General features: G+C 53.8%; 1 protein-coding gene across 1 annotated transcript in view; it reads right to left on the reverse strand.

Annotated features, from left to right (window-relative positions):
- The window catches only part of LOC139235680 (von Willebrand factor A domain-containing protein 5A-like), a 45,039-nt gene that overhangs the window by 15,055 nt on the left and 9,462 nt on the right, over positions 1-20,522 (reverse strand). The window contains exons 4-13 of the mRNA XM_070866719.1: positions 20,509-20,515; positions 18,430-18,596; positions 17,219-17,333; positions 15,026-15,195; positions 9,231-9,319; positions 6,506-6,650; positions 5,004-5,083; positions 3,735-3,849; positions 2,019-2,177; positions 917-1,020 (exon numbers count right to left, since the gene is read on the reverse strand). Coding sequence (XP_070722820.1) covers positions 917-1,020; positions 2,019-2,177; positions 3,735-3,849; positions 5,004-5,083; positions 6,506-6,650; positions 9,231-9,319; positions 15,026-15,195; positions 17,219-17,333; positions 18,430-18,596; positions 20,509-20,515 — 1,151 coding nt within the window. The remainder of the gene's footprint in view (positions 1-916; positions 1,021-2,018; positions 2,178-3,734; positions 3,850-5,003; positions 5,084-6,505; positions 6,651-9,230; positions 9,320-15,025; positions 15,196-17,218; positions 17,334-18,429; positions 18,597-20,508; positions 20,516-20,522) is intronic.

Here is a 20,522-nt window from a genome sequence, read left to right on the forward strand (position 1 = left end):
GAGTATCCCACTGACACAGACCCCCAGTATTGGGGTATCACACTGACAGGGACCCCCAGTATTGGAGTATCAGTGACAGGGACCCCCAGTATTGGGGTATCACTGACAGGGACCCCCAGTATTGGGGTATCACACCAAGTTTGCTGATGATACAAAGCTCGGTGGGAATGTAAGTTGTGAGGAGGATACAAAGAGGCTTCAAGGGGATATAGACAGGGTAAGTGAGTGGGCAAGAACATGGCAGATGGAATATAATGTGGAGAGATGTGAAGTTATCTACTTTGGTAGGAAAAATAGAAAAACAGAGTATTTTTAAATGGAGAGAGATTGGGAAATGTTGGTGTTCAGAGGGACCTGGGTGTCCTTGTACACCAATCACTGAACGTTAACAGGCAGGTACAGCAAGCAATGAAGAAAGTATGTTGGCCTTTATTACAGGAGGATTTGAGTCTAAGAGTAAAGACGTCTTACTGCGATTATATCGGGCCCTGGTGGGACCACACCTGGAGTATTGTGCACAGTTTGGGTCTCCTTACCTAAGGAAGGATATACTTGCCAGAGAGGGAGTGCAGCGAAGGTTCACCAGACTGATTCCTGGGATGGGGGGATTGTCCTATGAGGAGAGATTGAGTAGACTGGGCCGATATTCTCTGGAGTTTAGAAGAATGAGAGGTGATCTCATTGAAACATACAACACTCTTACAGGGCTTGACAGGGTAGATGCAGGGAGGGTGTTTCCCCCGGGCTGGGGAGTCTAGAACCAGGGGTCTCAGTCTCAGGATAAGGGGTCGGCCATTTAGGACTGAGATGAGGTAGAGTGGGACCTGAATTGGGGCCTGGTTCCCCAGGGTAGAGTGGGCCCTGAATTGGGGCCTGGGGCTTGGGTACAGCAGGTGCTGAGTTGGGGCCCAGTTACCTCCCGGTCTTGTCGGCCTGAAGGCCGAACTTGGCGCTGTTTTGGACGAGCTGGTCTCCCAGTGAATATTTCAGGGACGCCTCGACCTCCAGACTGGGGTCAACCTGAGGGAGGTAAAGAACACAGGTTACATCATAGGGCAAAGGTCATCACGCTTTACTGCAGCCCCTGCACTGTCACCCGGGAAACCCCCACATCCCCTGCGTACCCAGCCCGGGAAACCCCGCACAGCCCCTGCACTCCCAGCCTGGGAAGCCCCACAGCCCCTGCACTCATAGCCCAGGAAACCCCCCACAGCCCCTGCACTCCCAGCCCGGGAAACTCCCTACAGCCCCTGCACTCATAGCCCAGGAAACCCCCCACAGCCCCTGCACTCCCAGCCCGGGAAACCCCCTACAGCCCCTGCACTCATAGCCCAGGAAACCCCCCACAGCCCCTGCACTCCCAGCCCGGGAAACCCCCAACAGCCCCTGCACTCATAGCCCAGGAAACCCCCCACAGCCCCTGCACTCCCAGCCTGGGAAACCCCACAGCCCCTGCACTCATAGCCCAGGAAACCCCCCACAGCCCCTGCACTCCCAGCCTGGGAAACCCCACAGCCCCTGCACTCATAGCCCAGGAAACCCCCCACAGCCCCTGCACTCCCAGCCTGGGAAACCCCACAGCCCCTGCACTCATAGCCCAGGAAACCCCCCACAGCCCCTGCACTCCCAGCCCGGGAAACCCCCTACAGCCCCTGCACTCATAGCCCAGGAAACCCCCCACAGCCCCTGCACTCCCAGCCCGGGAAACCCCACAGCCCCTGCACTCCCAGTTCCGCCCCCCCCCCCGCCTCTAGAAAAGGGGTCCCTGAGTGTGAGACCCACCTCCAAGATACTGTAGGGCTTCTTTCCCGCATCAAAGACATTTTACTGCCCTCCCCCCGTCCCACTCCCCCTCCCCTCCCCCCATCCCTTCCCCACGTCCCACTCCCCCCCAATCCACCCCCCCCGAACCCACCAACCCTGCCCCAAATTACCCTCCCACCCCTCCCCCCACCCACCCTGAGCACCCCCCCCCTCCACTCCCCCAAATTCCGACCCCCACCCCCCCGGTCCCTCACCTTCCCCTTCAGCTGAGCGTAGATGATGGACCTCTGCCCGTTGAAGACCGCGGAGGGGGTCTGGGATAAGAGCACGGCCTCCAGGCCTGGGGGCAGGGCCCAGCTGATGGCCAGGCCTGTCACGGCTGGTTGGAGGGCAAACTTCAAACTCTGCAGCACCTACAGGGGAGAGAGAGAGAGAGAGAGAGAGAGAGAGAGAGACAGAGCCTGCATTTCAATAGCGCCTTTCACCATCCCAAAGGGCAACTCCCAAAGCGCTGCACGACCAATGAGATGCTTTGTTGAAGTGCGCCCTCTGTGGGCAGTGCAGGAAACGCAGCGTGCCCATTGACGAACAGCAAGATCCCACAAACAGCGCCGTGATCAACCGTCAGGTTTTAGTGACGTTGGCTGAGGGATAAATATTGGCCCCAGGACAAAACATCATCACAAATAGGAGCAGGAGTCGGCCATTCGGCCCCTCGAGCCTGCTCCACCATTCAATGAGATCACGGCTGATCCGATGATGAAACTATGCCCCCGCTAGTTCTAGATTCCCCCATCGACCCTCTCCAGCCCCCTCAGAATCTGATACGTTTCAATAAGATCACCTCTCCGACGAGAACTTCTCGTCATAGAACCCGTGCAATCATTCCTGTCCACACGAGAGGGCAGGCGGGGCCTGGGTTTAACGTCTCACCCGATAGGCGGCAGTGTGGCACTCCCTCAGTACAGGGCTCGGGGTTCTCCGCAGTACGGGGGCTCGGGGTTCCCCCCAGTACGGGGGCTCGGGGTTCCCCTCAGTACGGGGGCTCGGGGTTTTCCCCAGTACGGGGGCTCGGGGTTCCCCTCAGTACGGGGGCTCGGGGTTTTCCCCAGTACGGGGGCTCGGGGTTCCCCTCAGTACAGGGCTCGGGGTTCTCCCCAGTACGGGGGCTCGGGGTTCCCCTCAGTACGGGGGCTCGGGGTTTTCCCCAGTACGGGGGCTCGGGGTTCCCCTCAGTACAGGGCTCGGGGTTCTCCGCAGTACGGGGGCTCGGGGTTCCCCCCAGTACGGGGGCTCGGGGTTCTCCCCAGTACGGGGGCTCGGGGTTCCCCCCAGTACAGGGGCTCGGGGTTCTCCCCAGTACGGGGGCTCGGGGTTCCCCCCAGTCCGGGGTTCCCTCCAGTCTGGGGTTCCGGCGTTCCCCCCCAGTACGTAGGTTGGGGGTTCCCCCAGTCCGGGGTTCCCTCCAGTCTGGGGTTCCCCCCAGTACGTAGGTTGGGGGTTCGCCTCTGTACAGGGGGCTCGGGGTTCCCCCCAGTACGTAGGTTGGGGGTTCCCCCCAGTCCGGGGTTCCCTCCAGTCTGGGGTTCCGGCGTTCCCCCCCCAGTACGTAGGTTGGGGGTTCCCCCCAGTCCGGGGTTCCCTCCAGTCTGGGGTTCCGGCGTTCCCCCCCAGTACGTAGGTTGGGGGTTCGCCTCTGTACAGGGGGCTCGGGGTTCCCCCCCAGTACGGAGGTTGGGGGTTCCCCCCAGTCTGGGGTTCCGGCGTTCCCCCCCAGTACGTAGGTTGGGGGTTCGCCTCTGTACAGGGGGCTCGGGGTTCCCCCCAGTACGTAGGTTGGGGGTTCCCCCCTGTCCGGGGGCTCGAGGTTCTGGGGTTCCCTCCAGTCCGGGGGTTTGGCGTTTCCCCCCATTCCGGGGGGCTCGGGGTCTCCTCCCCCACCCCACACACACCGAACCAGCTCTCGGTACCTTTGGCTGCATTCTCTCCTCCCCGGTGATGAACTGGTAGCTCCCCGAACCGGCCTTGGCGATGCCTTTGATGAGCTCTGTGGAGGCCCCCTGGCCAATCCCGAAGGAGAAACACCTGGAGAACAGGAGGGAAGCGTTTGGTAGGTGCCAGGGCAACGGCCAGGCCCGTGGGAGCGGACCGCTAGGCACTTGTATAAATATCGAGCAGTTCCACAGCCCACTTCACCCCCTTCGGGCGTCCCAGTGGGCTTTACAGCCGATGAAGTACTGTTTGAAGTGATGTCACTGTTGTAATGTGGGAAACGCCAATTTGCGCACAGCAAGCTCCCACACACAGCGATGGGATAATGAGCAGTTAATCTGTTTTGGTGATGCTGATTGAGCACCGGGGATAACTCCCCCGCTCCTCTTCCAATAGTGACTCTGGGATCATTTCCGTCCACTCGAGAGAGAGAGAGAGAGAGAGAGAGAGAGAGAGAGAGAGAGAGAGAGAGAGCGCAGACGGCGCCTCGGTTTAACGTCTCATCTGAAAGACGGCCCCTCCGACAGTGCAGCACTCCCTCCGGAATGTCACCCCCGGATTGTGGGGGCTCGAGTCTCTGGAGTGGGGGCACGAACTCACGGCCTTCTGACTCCAAGGCGAGAATGTGAGAGACACTGGGGGAGCACAGAGGAATGAAAGGGTGAGGAGCGGGCAAGGACAGAGGGGGAAGGTCGTGGGGGCAAAGGTCGAGGAGGGAGGTCAGGGGCGAAGGTCGGTGAGGGGAGGTCGGGGGCGAAGGTCGGTGAGGGGAGGTCGGGGGCGAAGGTCGGAGAGGGAGGTCGTGGAGGGAGGTTGGGACCAGAGGGCGAAGGTCGGGGGAGGGCGAAGGTCGGGGGAGGGCGAAGGTCGGGGGAGGGCTGGGCCTTTGAGTCGCACACACCATTGGTGGAGCGGCCTTGCGAGCGTATGTTGGGAAATGGCGATGACCCCGCCCCCGTGTCTGCTCCCAGTGGGATGGCTCAGCGCCTGAAGTGCACCCTGGGAGATTCAGGGCCCACCGCTTGTGCTCTGGAAGTGGGGGGGGGGGGAGGGGGCTGGGGACACAGGGCTCCCCACCCACCCCGGGGACACAGGGCTCCCCACCCACCTCGGGGACACAGGGCTCCCCACCCACCTCGGGGACACAGGGCTCCCCACCCACCTCGGGGACACAGGGCTCTCCACCCACCCCGGGGACACAGGGCTCCCCACCCACCCCGGGGACACAGCCCCCACCCTCCCGTTACCTGTGACTGTGGGCGTTCTTTCTAACTTCGGCGAGGACCATCTTCGTGTTCGACACCTCGCCGTCCGTGAAAACAAAGAGCTGTGAGAACAGAGGGAGGGTTACTCGGGGGAGGGGAGAGCAGAGGGAGGGTTACTCGTGGGGGAGGGGAGAGCGGAGGGAGGGTTACTCGTGGGGGAGGGGAGAGCGGAGGGAGGGTTACTCATGGGGGAGGGGAGAGCAGAGGGAGGGTTACTCGTGGGGGAGGGGAGAGCGGAGGGAGGGTTACTCGTGGGGGAGGGGAAAGCGGAGGGAGTGTTACTCGGGAGAGGGGAGGGCAGAGGGAGGGCAGAGCAGAGGGAGGGTTACTCGGGGGGAGGGGAGAGCAGAGGGAGGGTTATTCGGGGGGAGAGGAGAGCAGAGTGAGGGTTACTCGGGGGAGGGGAGAGCAGAGGGAGGGTTACTCGGGGGAGGAGAGAGCAGAGGGAGGGTTACTCGGGGGGAGGGGAGTGCAGAGGGAGGGTTACTCGGGGGGAGGGGAGAGCGGAGGTAGGGTTACTTGGGGGGAGGGGAGAGCAGAGGGAGGGGAGAGCAGAGGGAGGGTTACTCGGGGGAGGGGAGAGCAGGGGGAGGGGAGAGCAGAGGGAGGGTTACTCGGGGAAGGGGGAGGGGGAAGGGTTGTGTAGGCCCGAGAAATATTCACACTTTGACCCCTCGAACTTCCTCCACCACTGTCTGGACATGGAGTCCGCATCTGGAGTCCAGCTCCCCGGCCCCCCCGACCCCTACCCTACTGACCCCCGACCCACCGACCCCCGACACACGACCCACACCGACCCCACCCCACCGGACTCTCACATGGTTGCTCACACCCGACACACACACACACACAGCCATTCTCACATCCCTTGCTCCCCCCCCCTCCAACACACACACACACTGTACCCTGGACACACACACACACAGTACCCTGGACACACACACACACACACAAACACATACCCTGGGGACACACACACACACATACACACCCCTACACACACTGGGGATGGACACACAGACACGCACATGCACACACACAGACACACACAGACACTGTACCCTGGACACACACACACACTGTACCCTGGACACACACACACACTGTACCCTGGACACACACACACACTGTACCCTGGACACACACACACACTCAGGCACCCCCTGTACCCTGGGACGGACACACACACACACACATATACACTCGAGTTCTTAACCATTAAAATCCCACAAACATCAATGTGAGAAATGACCAGATAATCTGTTTTTGGTGATGTTGGTTGAGGGATAAATATCGGGACTAGTACCAGCTACTTGTCATGGTCGTATCCTGATTGTGTGTTGTGATTGACTGCATCTGAACCGCCGCTCCTTTAATAAAATGCCTTATAAAACTCCCAAGACCCTTTGGGGTGTGTGTGTGTGACCTGTGACCCTAATCTTACAGCGGTTACCTCCCGGCACACATTCCACCTGAGCCGTTACCTGCCGCGGGTGCCCAGGTTTACACGGCCTGCTGTAAATGGCGGTGAGGGGCTGGAGGATCTCGGTCCCGCCCATGTCCGCCTCGATGTCCTTCAGTTTCTCCAGCGCGCTCTTCATCGACTCCTGATTGTACTCGACACTCGCCCTGCCCGAGAGGGAGAGGGAGAGGGAGAGGGAGAGGGAGAGGGAGAGGGAGAGGGAGAGAGGGAGAGGGAGAGGGAGGAGAGGGAGAGAGCTCGGGTTAGAGGTGGGAGCGGGATGATGACACGTGGAGCCACTTGACCCGGTGTAACCAGGACGCTACGGTTCAGAGTGCGTCAGCCTGGCTCCCAATGCCTTTCCCCCCCCCCCCCCCACCCCGGCAAATCCATCATCCTGTCCGACCCTCGCTCTCAGCTGTAAGATTCGGCGAAAACATTCAGGAATACACATCAGCTGGATGAGGAATCATGGACAGGGATGTTTGCTGGATAGGCCTTTTGTCTCCCAATCAGTGAGACAATAAGTAAAGTGGCCGGGGTTTCAGGCCATCGAAAGACAAAGGATAGCTATTCGACCACAGAGTCGTCGGGAGCCACACATCGCGCGGTACACAGCCCAGTTGACAAAGGAACGGGCCAGAGTCTTGATTTTACGTTTGAGTTGCACAACCTCAGGGGCAAGGACAGTTGGACTTTTTGCCGCGAGAAGAAAGATTAGTGGGAAAGCGGGTTGTGTAGAGGACACAGAGAGGCTGCAAAGAGATTTAGATAGGTTAAGCGATTGGGCTAAGGTTTGGCAGATGGAATACAATGTCGGAAAGTGTGAGGTCATCCACCTTGGGGAAAAAAACAGTAAAAGGGAATATTATTTGAATGGGGAGAAATTACAACATGCTGCGGTGCAGAGGGACCTGGGGGTCCTTGTGCATGAATCCCAAAAAGTTAGTTTTCAGGTGCAGCAGGTAATCGGGAAGGCGACTGGAATGTTGGCCTTCATTGCGAGAGGGATGGAGTATAAAAGCAGGGAGGTCCTGCTGCAACTGTACAGGGTATTGGTGAGGCCGCACCTGGAGTACTGCGTGCAGTGTTGGTCACCTTACTTAAGGAAGGATATACTAGCTTTGGAGGGGGTACAGAGACGATTCACTAGGCTGATTCCGGAGATGAGGGGGTTACCTTATGATGATAGATTGAGTAGACTGGGTCTTTACTCGTTGGAGTTCAGAAGGATGAGGGGTGATCTTATAGAAACATTTAAAATAATGAAAGGGATAGACAAGATAGAGGCAGAGAGATTGTTTCCACTGGTCGGGGAGACTAGAACTAGGGGGCACAGCCTCAAAATACGGGGGAGCCAATTTAAAACCGAGTTGAGAAGGAATTTCTTCTCCCAGAGGGTTGTGAATCTGTGGAATTCTCTGCCCAAGGAAGCAGTTGAGGCTAGCTCATTGAACGTATTCAAGTCACAGATAGATAGATTTTTAACCAATAAGGGAATTAAGGGTTACGGGGAGCGGGCGGGTAAGTGGAGCTGAGTCCACGGCCAGATCAGCCATGATCTTGTTGAATGGCGGAGCAGGCTCGAGGGGCTAGATGGCCTACTCCTGTTCCTAATTCTTAGGTTCTTATGCAAGAAGCATTTTTGCAAGTATGAGCGAGGCAGTTTTGGCTGGTGTAATGTCTGCAAGCTTGTAATGCTTGTAGCTCCAAACTGTGGATGTGTCCGTATTGTGTACTGCAGCTGCATAGTTAATCATTAAGCAACAGGCAGTTTTTCCCTCGAGAGTTGCGTGCGTGTCAGGAAGCCGTGTGTGCTGTGCTCTGTGAAGATATCACAGCTGCCGTGTCTCTCTCTCTCTCTCTCTCGCTCTCCCCTCTTCTACGCCCGCTTGCTTCGTCCAACGCACAAGGGCTGAGCTCTCCGTCTGGGAACGGAGAGAAGAAACACCAGAGAGCCTCGCTACTTCGACGGGGAAGCTGTCCTTGAGACTGGACCTGAAGACACGCCTCATCGGGAGAAGCAGCCAGAGGGGTAATGGGTGAGCACTTATTCCCAGCCCACACATCTTTAACACCACCGCATAGTGTGAAAGGGTGTCGTGTGTCCCGACCAAGCCTTAAGGGTTTTAGTGGGGAGGTTTTTGCAAGGAGCATAAGCGTACGCACATTCTGTTGGACAGATTTCAGTGGTGCAATTTTGAATCCGAGCAGGCGTGTTTTAGACGTGGGTACTTCGCATTAGGGGCCTGTTTAGACGGGCCAGGCTGTATTTGTTTGTGTTGCATTACCAGGATGTGCTTTGACTGGGTGCAGGTGTGTGTTTCAACTTGAATAAAAGCACTGTGACGGTGGAGACCGAAAGGATCTGTTGACGACTGTATATTACCGTTCACGACTATAATTCCGAAGTCCAGAACTGTTGAAAGAGGGGTGATTCGAAACCACCAGAGGGCAAAAGCAGTTACACAGCCGAGGGACTTGGGGGAAATCACCGGTGGCGACGTACACCTTACACTCAGTGTGAGGAAAGGTCAGGATTTGCCCCACTGTCCCACTCAATCCTCCACCAGACAGAGAGAGGACCTTCATCCTCCTCTGTCCAGGGCAGGGTTTGACATCCCAGGTGCCAAAGGGTGAAAGGTCAGAATCTGGACATGCTCCATGCAGGCGACCTCTCAACCCGTGCGAACTTCTCCTTGGGCGGAAGCCCGGTTTCCCGTTACACCCCGGAAATTGCCACTTACGGGAAGAAGGAGTCAAAGTGGCTTCCGAATCCGTAAATGTTGAAGAAGCATCCCACGGGCAGGCTCTTCACGAGAAGGAGCAGGGTATCCTGCGGGAGCAAACGCCCCGTTAGTCTCAGTTTCAGCTTCTGGCTCACATGTTCCCAACCTCCCACTCTGCAGGGGAGTCCCCCACATTATCCATTGCTCCAGCCCCAGACTGTGAGTCAGGCCTGGGCAGTGACAGGCCCATCGGTTACACAGTGAGTGACCCTTACCCTGAATAAACAGTGACTCTGTACAGTAACAGTGAGTGACCCTTACCCTGAATAAACAGTGACTCTGTACAGTTACAGTGAGTGACCCTTACCCTGAATAAACAGTGACTCTGTACAGTTACAGTGAGTGACCCTTACCCTGAATAAACAGTGACTCTGTACAGTAAGTGAGTGACCCTTACCCTGAATAAACAGTGACTCTGTACAGTTACAGTGAGTGACCCTTACCCTGAATAAACAGTGACTCTGTACAGTTACAGTGAGTGACCCTTACCCTGAATAAACAGTGACTCTGTATAGTTAGTGAGTGACCCCTTACCCTGAATAAACAGTGACTCTGTACAGTTACAGTGAGTGACCCCTTACCCTGAATAAACAGTGACTCTGTATAGTTAGTGAGTGACCCTTACCCTGAATAAACAGTGACTCTGTACAGTTAGTGAGTGACCCTTACCCTGAATAAACAGTGACTCTGTACAGTTAGTGAGTGACCCTCACCCTGAATAAACAGTGACTCTGTATAGTTAGAGTGACCCTTACCCTGAATAAACAGTGACTCTGTACAGTTAGTGAGTGACCCTTACCCTGAATAAACAGTGACTCTGTACAGTTAGTGAGTGACCCTTACCCTGAATAAACAGTGACTCTATACAGTTAGTGAGTGACCATTACCCTGAATAAACAGTGACTCTGTACAGTTAGTGAGTGACCCTTACCCTGAATAAACAGCGACTCTGTACAGTTAGTGAGTGACCCTTACCCTGAATAAACAGTGACTCTGTACAGTTAGTGAGTGACCCTTACCCTGAATAAACAATGACTCTGTACAGTTAGTGAGTGACCCTTATCCTGAATAAACAGTGACTGTGTACAGTTACACAGTGAGTGAGCCTTACCCTGAATAAACAGTGACTCTGTACAGTTAGTGAGTGACCCTTACCCTGAATAAACAGTGACTCTATACAGTTAGTGAGTGACCCTTACCCTGAATAAACAGCGACTCTATACAGTTAGTGAGTGACCATTACCCTGAATAAACAGTGACTCTGTACAGTTAGTGAGTGACCCTTACCCTGAATAAACAGTGACTCTGTACAGTTAGTGAGTGACCCTTACCCTGAATAAACAGTGACTCTGTACAGTTAGTGAGTGACCCTTACCCTGAATAAACAAACAGTGACTCTGTACAGTTAGTGAGTGACCCTTACCCTTACTCTGCTGCACAGGAGGGCAAGAAAAAGAGTGGGACAGCAATAGTGATAGGGGATTCAATGGTGAGGGGAATAGATAGGCGTTTCTGTGGCCGCGACCGAGACTCCAGGATGGTATGTTGCCTCCCTGGTGCAAGGGTCAAGGATGTCTCGGAGCGGGTGCAGGACATTCTGAACTGGGAGGGAGAACAGCCAGTTGTTGTGGTGCACATTGGTACCAACGACATAGGTAAAAAAAGGGATGAGGTCCTACGAAACGAATTTTAGGAGCTAGGAGCTAAATTAAAAAGTAGGACCTCAAAAGTAGTAATCTCGGGATTGCTACCAGTGCCACGTGATAGTCAGAGTAGGAATCGCAGGATAGCGCAGATGAATACGTGGCTTGAGCAATGGTGCAGCAGGGAGGGATTCAAATTCCTGGGGCATTGGGACCGGTTCTGGGGGAGGTGGGACCAGTACAAACCGGACGGTCTGCACCTGGGCAGGACCGGAACCAATGTCCTAGGGGGAGTGTTTGCTAGTGCTGTTGGGGAGGATTTAAACTAATATGGCAGGGGGATGGGAACCAATGCAGGGAGACAGAGAGAAACAAAAAGGAGGCAAAAGCAAAAGACAGAAAGGAGATGAGGAAAAGTGGAGGGCGGAGAAACCCAAGGCAAAGAACAAAAAGGGCCACTGTACAGCAAAATTCTAAAAGGACAAAGGGTGTTAAAAAAACAAGCCTGAAGGCTTTGTGTTTTAATGCAAGGAGTATCCGCAATAAGGTGGATGAATTAATTGTGCAAATAGATGTTAATAAATATGATGTGATTGGGATTACGGAGACGTGGCTCCAGGATGATCAGGGCTGGGAACTCAACATTCAGGGGTATTCAACATTCAGGAAGGATAGAATAAAAGGAAAAGGAGGTGGGGTAGCATTGCTGGTTAAAGAGGAGATTAATACAATAGTTAGGAAAGACATTAGCTTGGATGATGTGGAATCTATATGGGTAGAGCTGCAGAACACCAAAGGGCAAAAAACGTTAGTAGGAGTTGTGTACAGACCTCCAAACAGTAATAGGGATGTTGGGGAGGGCATCAAACAGGAAATTAGGGGTGCATGCAATAAAGGTGTAGCAGTTATAATGGGTGACTTTAATATGCACATAGATTGGGCTAGCCAAACTGGAAGCAATACGGTGGAGGAGGATTTCCTGGAGTGCATAAGGGATGGTTTTCTAGACCAATATGTTGAGGAACCAACTAGGGGGGAGGCCATCTTAGACTGGGTGTTGTGTAATGAGAGAGGATTAATTAGCAATCTCATTGTGCGAGGCCCCTTGGGGAAGAGTGACCATAATATGGTGGAATTCTGCATTAGGATGGAGAATGAAACAGTAAATTCAGAGACCATGGTCCAGAACTTAAAGAAGGGTAACTTTGAAGGTATGAGGCGTGAATTGGCTAGGATAGATTGGCGAATGATACTTAGGGGGTTGACTGTGGATGGGCAATGGCAGACATTTAGAGACCGCATGGATGAATTACAACAATTGTACATTCCTGTCTGGCGTAAAAATAAAAAAGGGAAGGTGGCTCAACCGTGGCTATCTAGGGAAATCAGGGATAGTATTAAAGCCAAGGAAGTGGCATACAAATTGGCCAGAAATAGCAGCGAACCTGGGGACTGGGAGAAATTTAGAACTCAGCAGAGGAGGACAAAGGGTTTGATTAGGGCAGGGAAAATGGAGTACGAGAAGAAGCTTGCAGGGAACATTAAGGTGGATTGCAAAAGTTTCTATAGGTATGTAAAGAGAAAAAGGTTAGTAAAGACAAACGTAGGTCCCCTGCAGTCAGAATCAGGGGAAGTCATAACGGGGAACAAAGAAATGGCAGACCAATTGAACAAGTACTTTGGTTCGGTATTCACTAAGGAGGATACAAACAACCTTCCGGATATAAAAGGGGTCAGAGGGTCTAGTAAGGAGGGGGAACTGAGGGAATTCTTTATTAGTCGGGAAATTGTGTTGGGGAAATTGATGGGATTGAAGGCCGATAAATCCCCAGGGCCTGATGGACTGCATCCCAGAGTACTTAAGGAGGTGGCCTTGGAAATAGCGGATGCATTGACAGTCATTTTCCAACATTCCATTGACTCTGGATCAGTTCCTATGGAGTGGAGGGTAGCCAATGTAACCCAACTTGTTAAAAAAGGAGGGAGAGAGAAAACAGGGAATTATAGACCGGTCAGCCTGACCTCAGTAGTGGGTAAAATGATGGAATCAATTATTAAGGATGTCATAGCAGTGCATCTGGAAAATGGTGACATGATAGGTCCAAGTCAGCATGGATTTGTGAAAGGGAAATCATGCTTGACAAATCTTCTGGAATTTTGTGAGGATGTTTCCAGTAAAGTGGACAAAGGAGAACATGTTGATGTGGTATATTTGGACTTTCAGAAGGCTTTCGACAAGGTCCCACACAAGAGATTAATGTGCAAAGTTAGAGCACATGGGATTGTGGGTAGTGTGCTGACGTGGATTGAGAACTGGTTGTCAGACAGGAAGCAAAGAGTAGGAGTAAACGGGTACTTTTCAGAATGGCAGGCAGTGACTAGTGGGGTGTCGCAAGGTTCTGTGCTGGGGCCCCAGCTGTTTACATTGTACATTAATGATTTAGACGAGGGGATTAAATGCAGTATCTCCAAATTTGCGGATGACACATAAGTTGGGTGGCAGTGTGAGCTGCGAGGAGGATGCTATGAGGCTGCAGAGTGACTTGGATAGGTTAGGTGAGTGGGCAAATGCATGGCAGATGAAGTATAATGTGGATAAATGTGAGGTTATCCACTTTGGTGGTAAAAACAGAGAGACAGACTATTATCTGAATGGTGACAGATTAGGAAAAGGGAAGGTGCAACGAGACCTGGGTGTCATGGTACATCAGTCATTGAAGGTTAGCATGCAGGTACAGCAGGCGGTTAAGAAAGCAAATGGCATGTTGGCCTTCATAGCGAGGGGATTTGAATACAGGGGCAGGGAGGTGTTGCTACAGTTGTACAGGGCCTTGGTGAGGCCACACCTGGAGTATTGTGTACAGTTTTGGTCTCCTAACTTGAGGAAGGACATTCTTGCTATTGAGGGAGTGCAGCGAAGGTTCACCAGACTGATTCCTGGGATGGCGGGACTGACCTATCAAGAAAGACTGGATCAACTGGGCTTGTATTCACTGGAGTTCAGAAGAATGAGAGGGGACCTCATAGAAACGTTTAAAATTCTGACGGGTTTAGACAGGTTAGATGCAGGAAGAATGTTCCCAATGTTGGGGAAGTCCAGAACCAGGGGTCACAGTCTGAGGATAAGGGGCAAGCCATTTAGGACCGAGATGAGGAGAAACTTCTTCACCCAGAGAGTGCTGAACCTGTGGAATTTTCTACCACAGAAAGTAGTTGAGGCCAATTCACTAAATATATTCAAAAGGGAGTTAGATGAAGTCCTTACTACTCGGGGGATCAAGGGTTATGGAGAGAAAGCAGGAAGGGGATACTGAAGTTTCATGTTCAGCCATGAACTCATTGAATGGCGGTGCAGGCTAGAAGGGCTGAATGGCCTGCTCCTGCACCTATTTTCTATGTTTCTATGTTTCAATGAATAAACAGTGACTCTATACAGTTAGTGAGTGACCCTTACCCTGAATAAACAGTGACTCTATACAGTTAGTGAGTGACCCTTACCCTCAATAAACAGTGACTCTGTACAGTTATAGTGAGTGACCCCTTACCCTGAATAAACAGTGACTCTGTACAGTTAGTGAGTGACCCTTACCCTGAATAAACAATGACTCTGTACAGTTAGTGAGTGACCCTTACCCTGAATAAACAGTGACTCTGTACAGTTACAGTGAGTGACCCTTACCCTGAATAAACAGTGACTCTGTACAGATGGTGAGTGACCCTTACCCTGAATAAACAATGACTCTGTACAGTTAGTGAGTGACCCTTACCCTGAATAAACAGTGACTCTGTACAGTTAGTGAGTGACCCTTACCCTGAATAAACAGTGACTCTGTACAGTTACAGTGAGTGACCCTTACCCTGAATAAACAGTGACTCTGTACAGTTAGTGAATGACCCTTACCCTGAATAAACAGTGACTCTGTACAGTTACAGTGAGTGACCCTTACCCTGAATAAACAGTGACTCTGTACAGTTACAGTGAGTGAACCTTACCCTGAATAAACAGTGACTCTGTACAGTTACACAGTGAGTGACCGTTACGCTGCTAATTAACACAGATCCCCCCCCCCCTCACCCACACAGAGTCCCCCCCTCCCCCACACACATTACCTGGGCGCTTTGAATACGGGTGGTCTCTCTGCCACAGTGTGACATTCGGCAATCCATGCTTCCGGAACGATCGATGAGGAAGATGAACTCCCCCGATGTAACCTGGGAGGATTTCTCAGGAAAACTGGGATAGAAGGTGAGCATGACTGTGGGGTCTCCCATCAGGGTCCCTGAATAAAGAGCAAACAGGACTGTACTGGACCGGAATTGGAGCTCCTCGAAGCACGGGCTCCCTCTCTCCAGCCTATCCAACCCCAGCACAACCCCTGACCCAGGCCCATCTATAACCCAGCCTATCCATCCGTACACCCGACCCCAGCACAACCCCTGACCCAGGCCCATCTATAACCCAGCCTATCCATCCGTACACCCGACCCTAGCATAACCCCTGACCCAGGCCCATCTATAACCCAGCCTATCCATCCATCTCACCCAACCCCAGCATAACCCCTGACCCAGGCCCATCTATAACACACCCTATCCATCCGTACACCCGACCCTAGTATAACCCCTGACCCAGGCCCATCGATAACCCAGCCTATCCATCCGTACACCCAACCCCAGCACAACCCCTGACCCAGGCCCATCGATAACCCAGCCTATCCATCCGTACACCCGACCCTAGTATAACCCCTGACCCAGGCCCATCTATAACACACCCTATCCATCCATCTCACCCAACCCCAGCACAACCCCTGACCCAGGCCCATCTATAACCCAGCCTATCCATCCATCTCACCCAACCCCAGCACAACCCCTGACCCAGGCCCATCTATAACACAGCCTATCCATCCGTACACCCGACCCTAGTATAACCCCTGACCCAGGTCCATCTATAACCCAGCCTATCCATCCATCTCACCCAACCCCAGCACAACCCCTGCCCCAGGCCCATCTATAACACAGCCTATCCATCCGTACACCCGACCCTAGCATAACCCCTGACCCAGGTCCATCTATAACCCAGCCTATCCATCCGTACACCCGACCCCAGCATAACCCCTGACCCAGGTCCATCTATAACCCAGCCTATCCATCCATCTCACCCAACCCCAGCACAACCCCTGACCCAGGCCCATCTATAACACAGCCTATCCATCCGTACACCCGACCCTAGTATAACCCCTGACCCAGGCCCATCGATAACCCAGCCTATCCATCCGTACACCCGACCCCAGCACAACCCCTGACCCAGGCCCATCGATAACCCAGCCTATCCATCCGTACACCCGACCCTAGTATAACCCCTGACCCAGGCCCATCTATAACCCAGCCTATCCATCCGTACACCCGATCCCAGCATAACCCCTGACCCAGGCCCATCTATAACCCAGCCTATCCATCCGTACACCCGACCCTAGCATAACCCCTGACCCAGGCCCATCTATAACCCAACCTATCCATCCATCTCACCCAACCCCAGCACAACCCCTGACCCAGGCCCATCTATAACCCAGCCTATCCATCCATCTCACCCAACCCCAGCACAACCCCTGACCCAGGCCCATCTATAACACACCCTATCCATCCGTACACCCGACCCCAGCATAACCCCTGACCCAGGCCCATCTATAACCCAGCCTATCCATCCATCTCACCCAACCCCAGCACAACCCCTGACCCAGGCCCATCTATAACACACCCTATCCATCCGTACACCCGACCCTAGTATAACCCCTGACCCAGGTCCATCTATAACCCAGCCTATCCATCCGTACACCCGACCCTAGCATAACCCCTGACCCAGGCCCATCTATAACCCAGCCTATCCATCCATCTCACCCAACCCCAGCACAACCCCTGCCCCAGGCCCATCTATAACACACCCTATCCATCCGTACACCCGACCCTAGTATAACCCCTGACCCAGGTCCATCTATAACCCAGCCTATCCATCCGTACACCCGACCCAAGCATAACCCCTGACCCAGGTCCATCTATAACCCAGCCTATCCATCCATCTCACCTGACCCCAGCATAACCCCTGACCCAGGCCCATCTATAACACAGCTTCTCCTCCCAGCACACCCCAAAACCACCTTGTCCCTAACCCAGCCTCTCCCTCCAGCCGGTCCCTAAGCCCGTCACACCCCATGCAGCCCCCACCCCTGCCCACTCTGCCCCCCCCCCCCCCCCCCCCCCCCCCCCCCCCCCACCACCATGTACAGATCGGGCCGACCCTTGCCCGTTTACCTGGTGCCGCAGTATCTACCCCGGCTTCGATGATGGCGCTCGGTTTGTGAACATTATCGTAGTAAACCAGCAGCTCAACATCCTTATCAAACCGGTGTCCTTCCGTCATAGACAGCTGAGGGGAGAGGATCAGAAACCGCAAATCAGACCCAGAACGAGAGGCACCCGTCAGTGTACAGATATCTCCCTGAGGGAGAGGGACTGTGAGACACCAGTCAGTGTACAGATATCTCCCTGAGGGAGAGGGGACTGAGAGACACCAGTCAGTGTACAGATATCTCCCTGAGGGAGAGGGACTGAGAGACACCAGTCAGTGTACAGATATCTCCCTGAGGGAGAGGGACTGAGAGACACCAGTCAGTGTACAGATATCCCCCTGAGGGAGAGGGACTGAGAGACACCAGTCAGTGTACAGATATCTCCCTGAGGGAGAGGGACTGTGAGACACCAGTCAGTGTACAGATATCTCCCTGAGGGAGAGGGGACTGAGACACCAGTCAGTGTACAGATATCTCCCTGAGGGAGAGGGACTGAGAGACACCAGTCAGTGTACAGATATCTCCCTGAGGGAGAGGGGACTGAGAGACACCAGTCAGTGTACAGATATCTCCCTGAGGGAGAGGGACTGAGAGACACCAGTCAGTGTACAGATATCTCCCTGAGGGAGAGGGACTGAGAGACACCAGTCAGTGTACAGATATCTCCCTGAGGGAGAGAGGGACTGAGAGACACCAGTCAGTGTACAGATATCACCCTGAGGGAGAGGGGACTGAGAGACACCAGTCAGTGTACAGATATCTCCCTGAGGGAGAGGGACTGAGAGACACCAGTCAGTGTACAGATATCACCCTGAGGGAGAGAGGGACTGAGAGACACCAGTCAGTGTACAGATATCTCCCTGAGGGAGAGGGACTGAGAGACACCAGTCAGTGTACAGATATCTCCCTGAGGGAGAGGGGACTGAGAGACACCAGTCAGTGTACAGATATCACCCTGAGGGAGGGAGACTAAGAGACACCAGTCAGTGTGCAGATACCTCCCTGAAGGAGAGGGACTGAGAGACACCAGTCATGGTTTCTGGGTTAACCAATCGGCCCCTCTCCTGCTCCGGCCCATACATTAGGGGTTTGATGTGATGTGAGGCCTTTCTGCTACCTGGGTGGCCACGGCCCACCTCCCGATCCCTGGGCCCCTTAATTGAACCCTCTCACCTTGGCCGATGTCTTGTCCTGGGTCAGGAACTCCAGAGCGGTCAGAGAACAGTTGGACTGGACGCGGGAGATCCCGAGTGGGCAGTGGATCCGGGCCCCGAGAGACAATGTGTAGGGCGGCTCAGTTACCCGTGGGAGGTCGTGGGTCACGCTGGGAGCCTGGGCACCTGGGAGGGTTAAAGGTGATAGGGTTAGACTCCAGTCCTCCCACGATCTAGTCGTCTCCGACAGCGATTACTCCCTCCCTCAACCTGGAACCGGCTCGCTGCATCTTCCTGGGGCTCCCCGTCCATCAACAATCTCCTACAGCGATTACTCCCTCCCTCAACCTGGAACTGGCTCGCTGTATCTTCCTGGTGCTCCCCGTTCATCAACAATCTCCTACAGCGATTACTCCCTCCCTCAACCTGGAACTGGCTCGCTGCATCTTCCTGGGGCTCCCCGTCCATCAACAATCTCCTACAGCGATTACTCCCTCCCCCAACCTGGAACCGGCTCGCTGCATCTTCCTGGGGCTCCCCGTTCATCAACAATCTCCTACAGCGATTACTCCCTCCCTCAACCTGGAACCGGCTCGCTGCATCTTCCTGGGGCTCCCCGTCCATCAACAATCTCCTACAGCGATTACTCCCTCCCCCAACCTGGAACCGGCTCGCTGCATCTTCCTGGGGCTCCCCGTCCATCAACAATCCGTTATAATCCAAGCTTGGCTCAAGAGCATAAGGAATAGGAGCAGGAGTCAGCCATTCGGCCCCTCGAGCCTGCTCCGCCATTCAATAAGATCATGGACTCAGCTCCACTTCCCCGCCCGCTCCCCATAGCCCTTCACTTCCTTATCGCTCAAAAATCTGTCTATCTCCGCATTAAATATATTCAATGACCCAGCCTCCACAGCTCTCTGGGGCAGAGAATTCCACAGATTTACAACCCTCAGAGAAGAAATTCCTCCTCATCTCAGTTTTAAATGGGCGGCCCCTTATTCTGAGACTAGGTCCCCTAGTTCTAGTCTCCCCCATCAGTGGAAATATCCTCTCTGCATCTACCCTGTCGAGCCCCCTCAGAATCTTATACGTTTCAATAAGATCACCTCTCATTCTTTTGAACTCCAATGAGTAGAGGCCCAACCTGCTCAACTTTTCTTCAAAAGACAACCCCCTCATCTCAGGCATCACCTGACCATTCCTGCATTGACCCCATCTTCCCTTCAGCTCATTGGGCCGAAGGTCCTTCGCCCCAGGTTCCCGATACCGGGCCTCAAAGGTTTAACGTACAAGGCGAGGCTGCCTAGACTGAGCTTGTATTCCCTCGAGTACATGGAAGAAGAGCATAAGAAATAGGGGCAGGAGTTGGCCATTCGGCCCCTCGAGCCTGCTCCGCCATTCAATAAGATCATGGCTGATCTGATCATGGACTCAGCTCCACTTCCCCGCCCGCTCCCCATAACCCTTCACTCCCTTATCGCTCAAAAATCCACCTATCTCCACCTTAAATATATTCAATGACAGAGTATAAAAGATTAAGTGGCGATCCATTTCGAGGCGCTTAGGATGATTAACGGATTTGATAGGGTAGATCCAGAGAAATATTTCCTCTGGTGGGGGGAGCCCAGAACAAGGGGACATCACCTTAAAGTTCGAGCCAGGCCGTTCAGGGGTGATGTCAGGAAAGGCTTCTTCACACAAAGGGTCATGGGAATCTGGGACTCTCTCCAAAAAGCTATTGAGGCCGGGCGGGGCTGGGCCAACGGAAAATTTCAAGACTGAGATTGACCGATTTTTGTTGGGCAAGGGTATTAAAGGTAACGGAACCGTGGTTCTACGAAGTTTACAGACAATGACGGACAGGTAAAGACCATCTGGTTGATGGAGCCTGTCCCACACAATTGCGATGACTTGTGTATCACAACACATACCCTGCACCCCATCCCAAACCGTGTGATCTCCTGGGAGAGGCAAAAAACCAGGTTAAACAAACCCAGGACAATTTGTGGGAAAAAATCTGTGAAATTCCTCTCCGACCCATCCAGGCGATGGAATCTAGTCCAGGAGATCACTCTGGCCATTAAATTACCTGCAGTACCTGCCTTCTGTAAG

This window comes from Pristiophorus japonicus, chromosome 23 (assembly GCF_044704955.1).
Source record: "Pristiophorus japonicus isolate sPriJap1 chromosome 23, sPriJap1.hap1, whole genome shotgun sequence".
Taxonomy (NCBI): Eukaryota; Metazoa; Chordata; class Chondrichthyes; family Pristiophoridae; genus Pristiophorus; species Pristiophorus japonicus.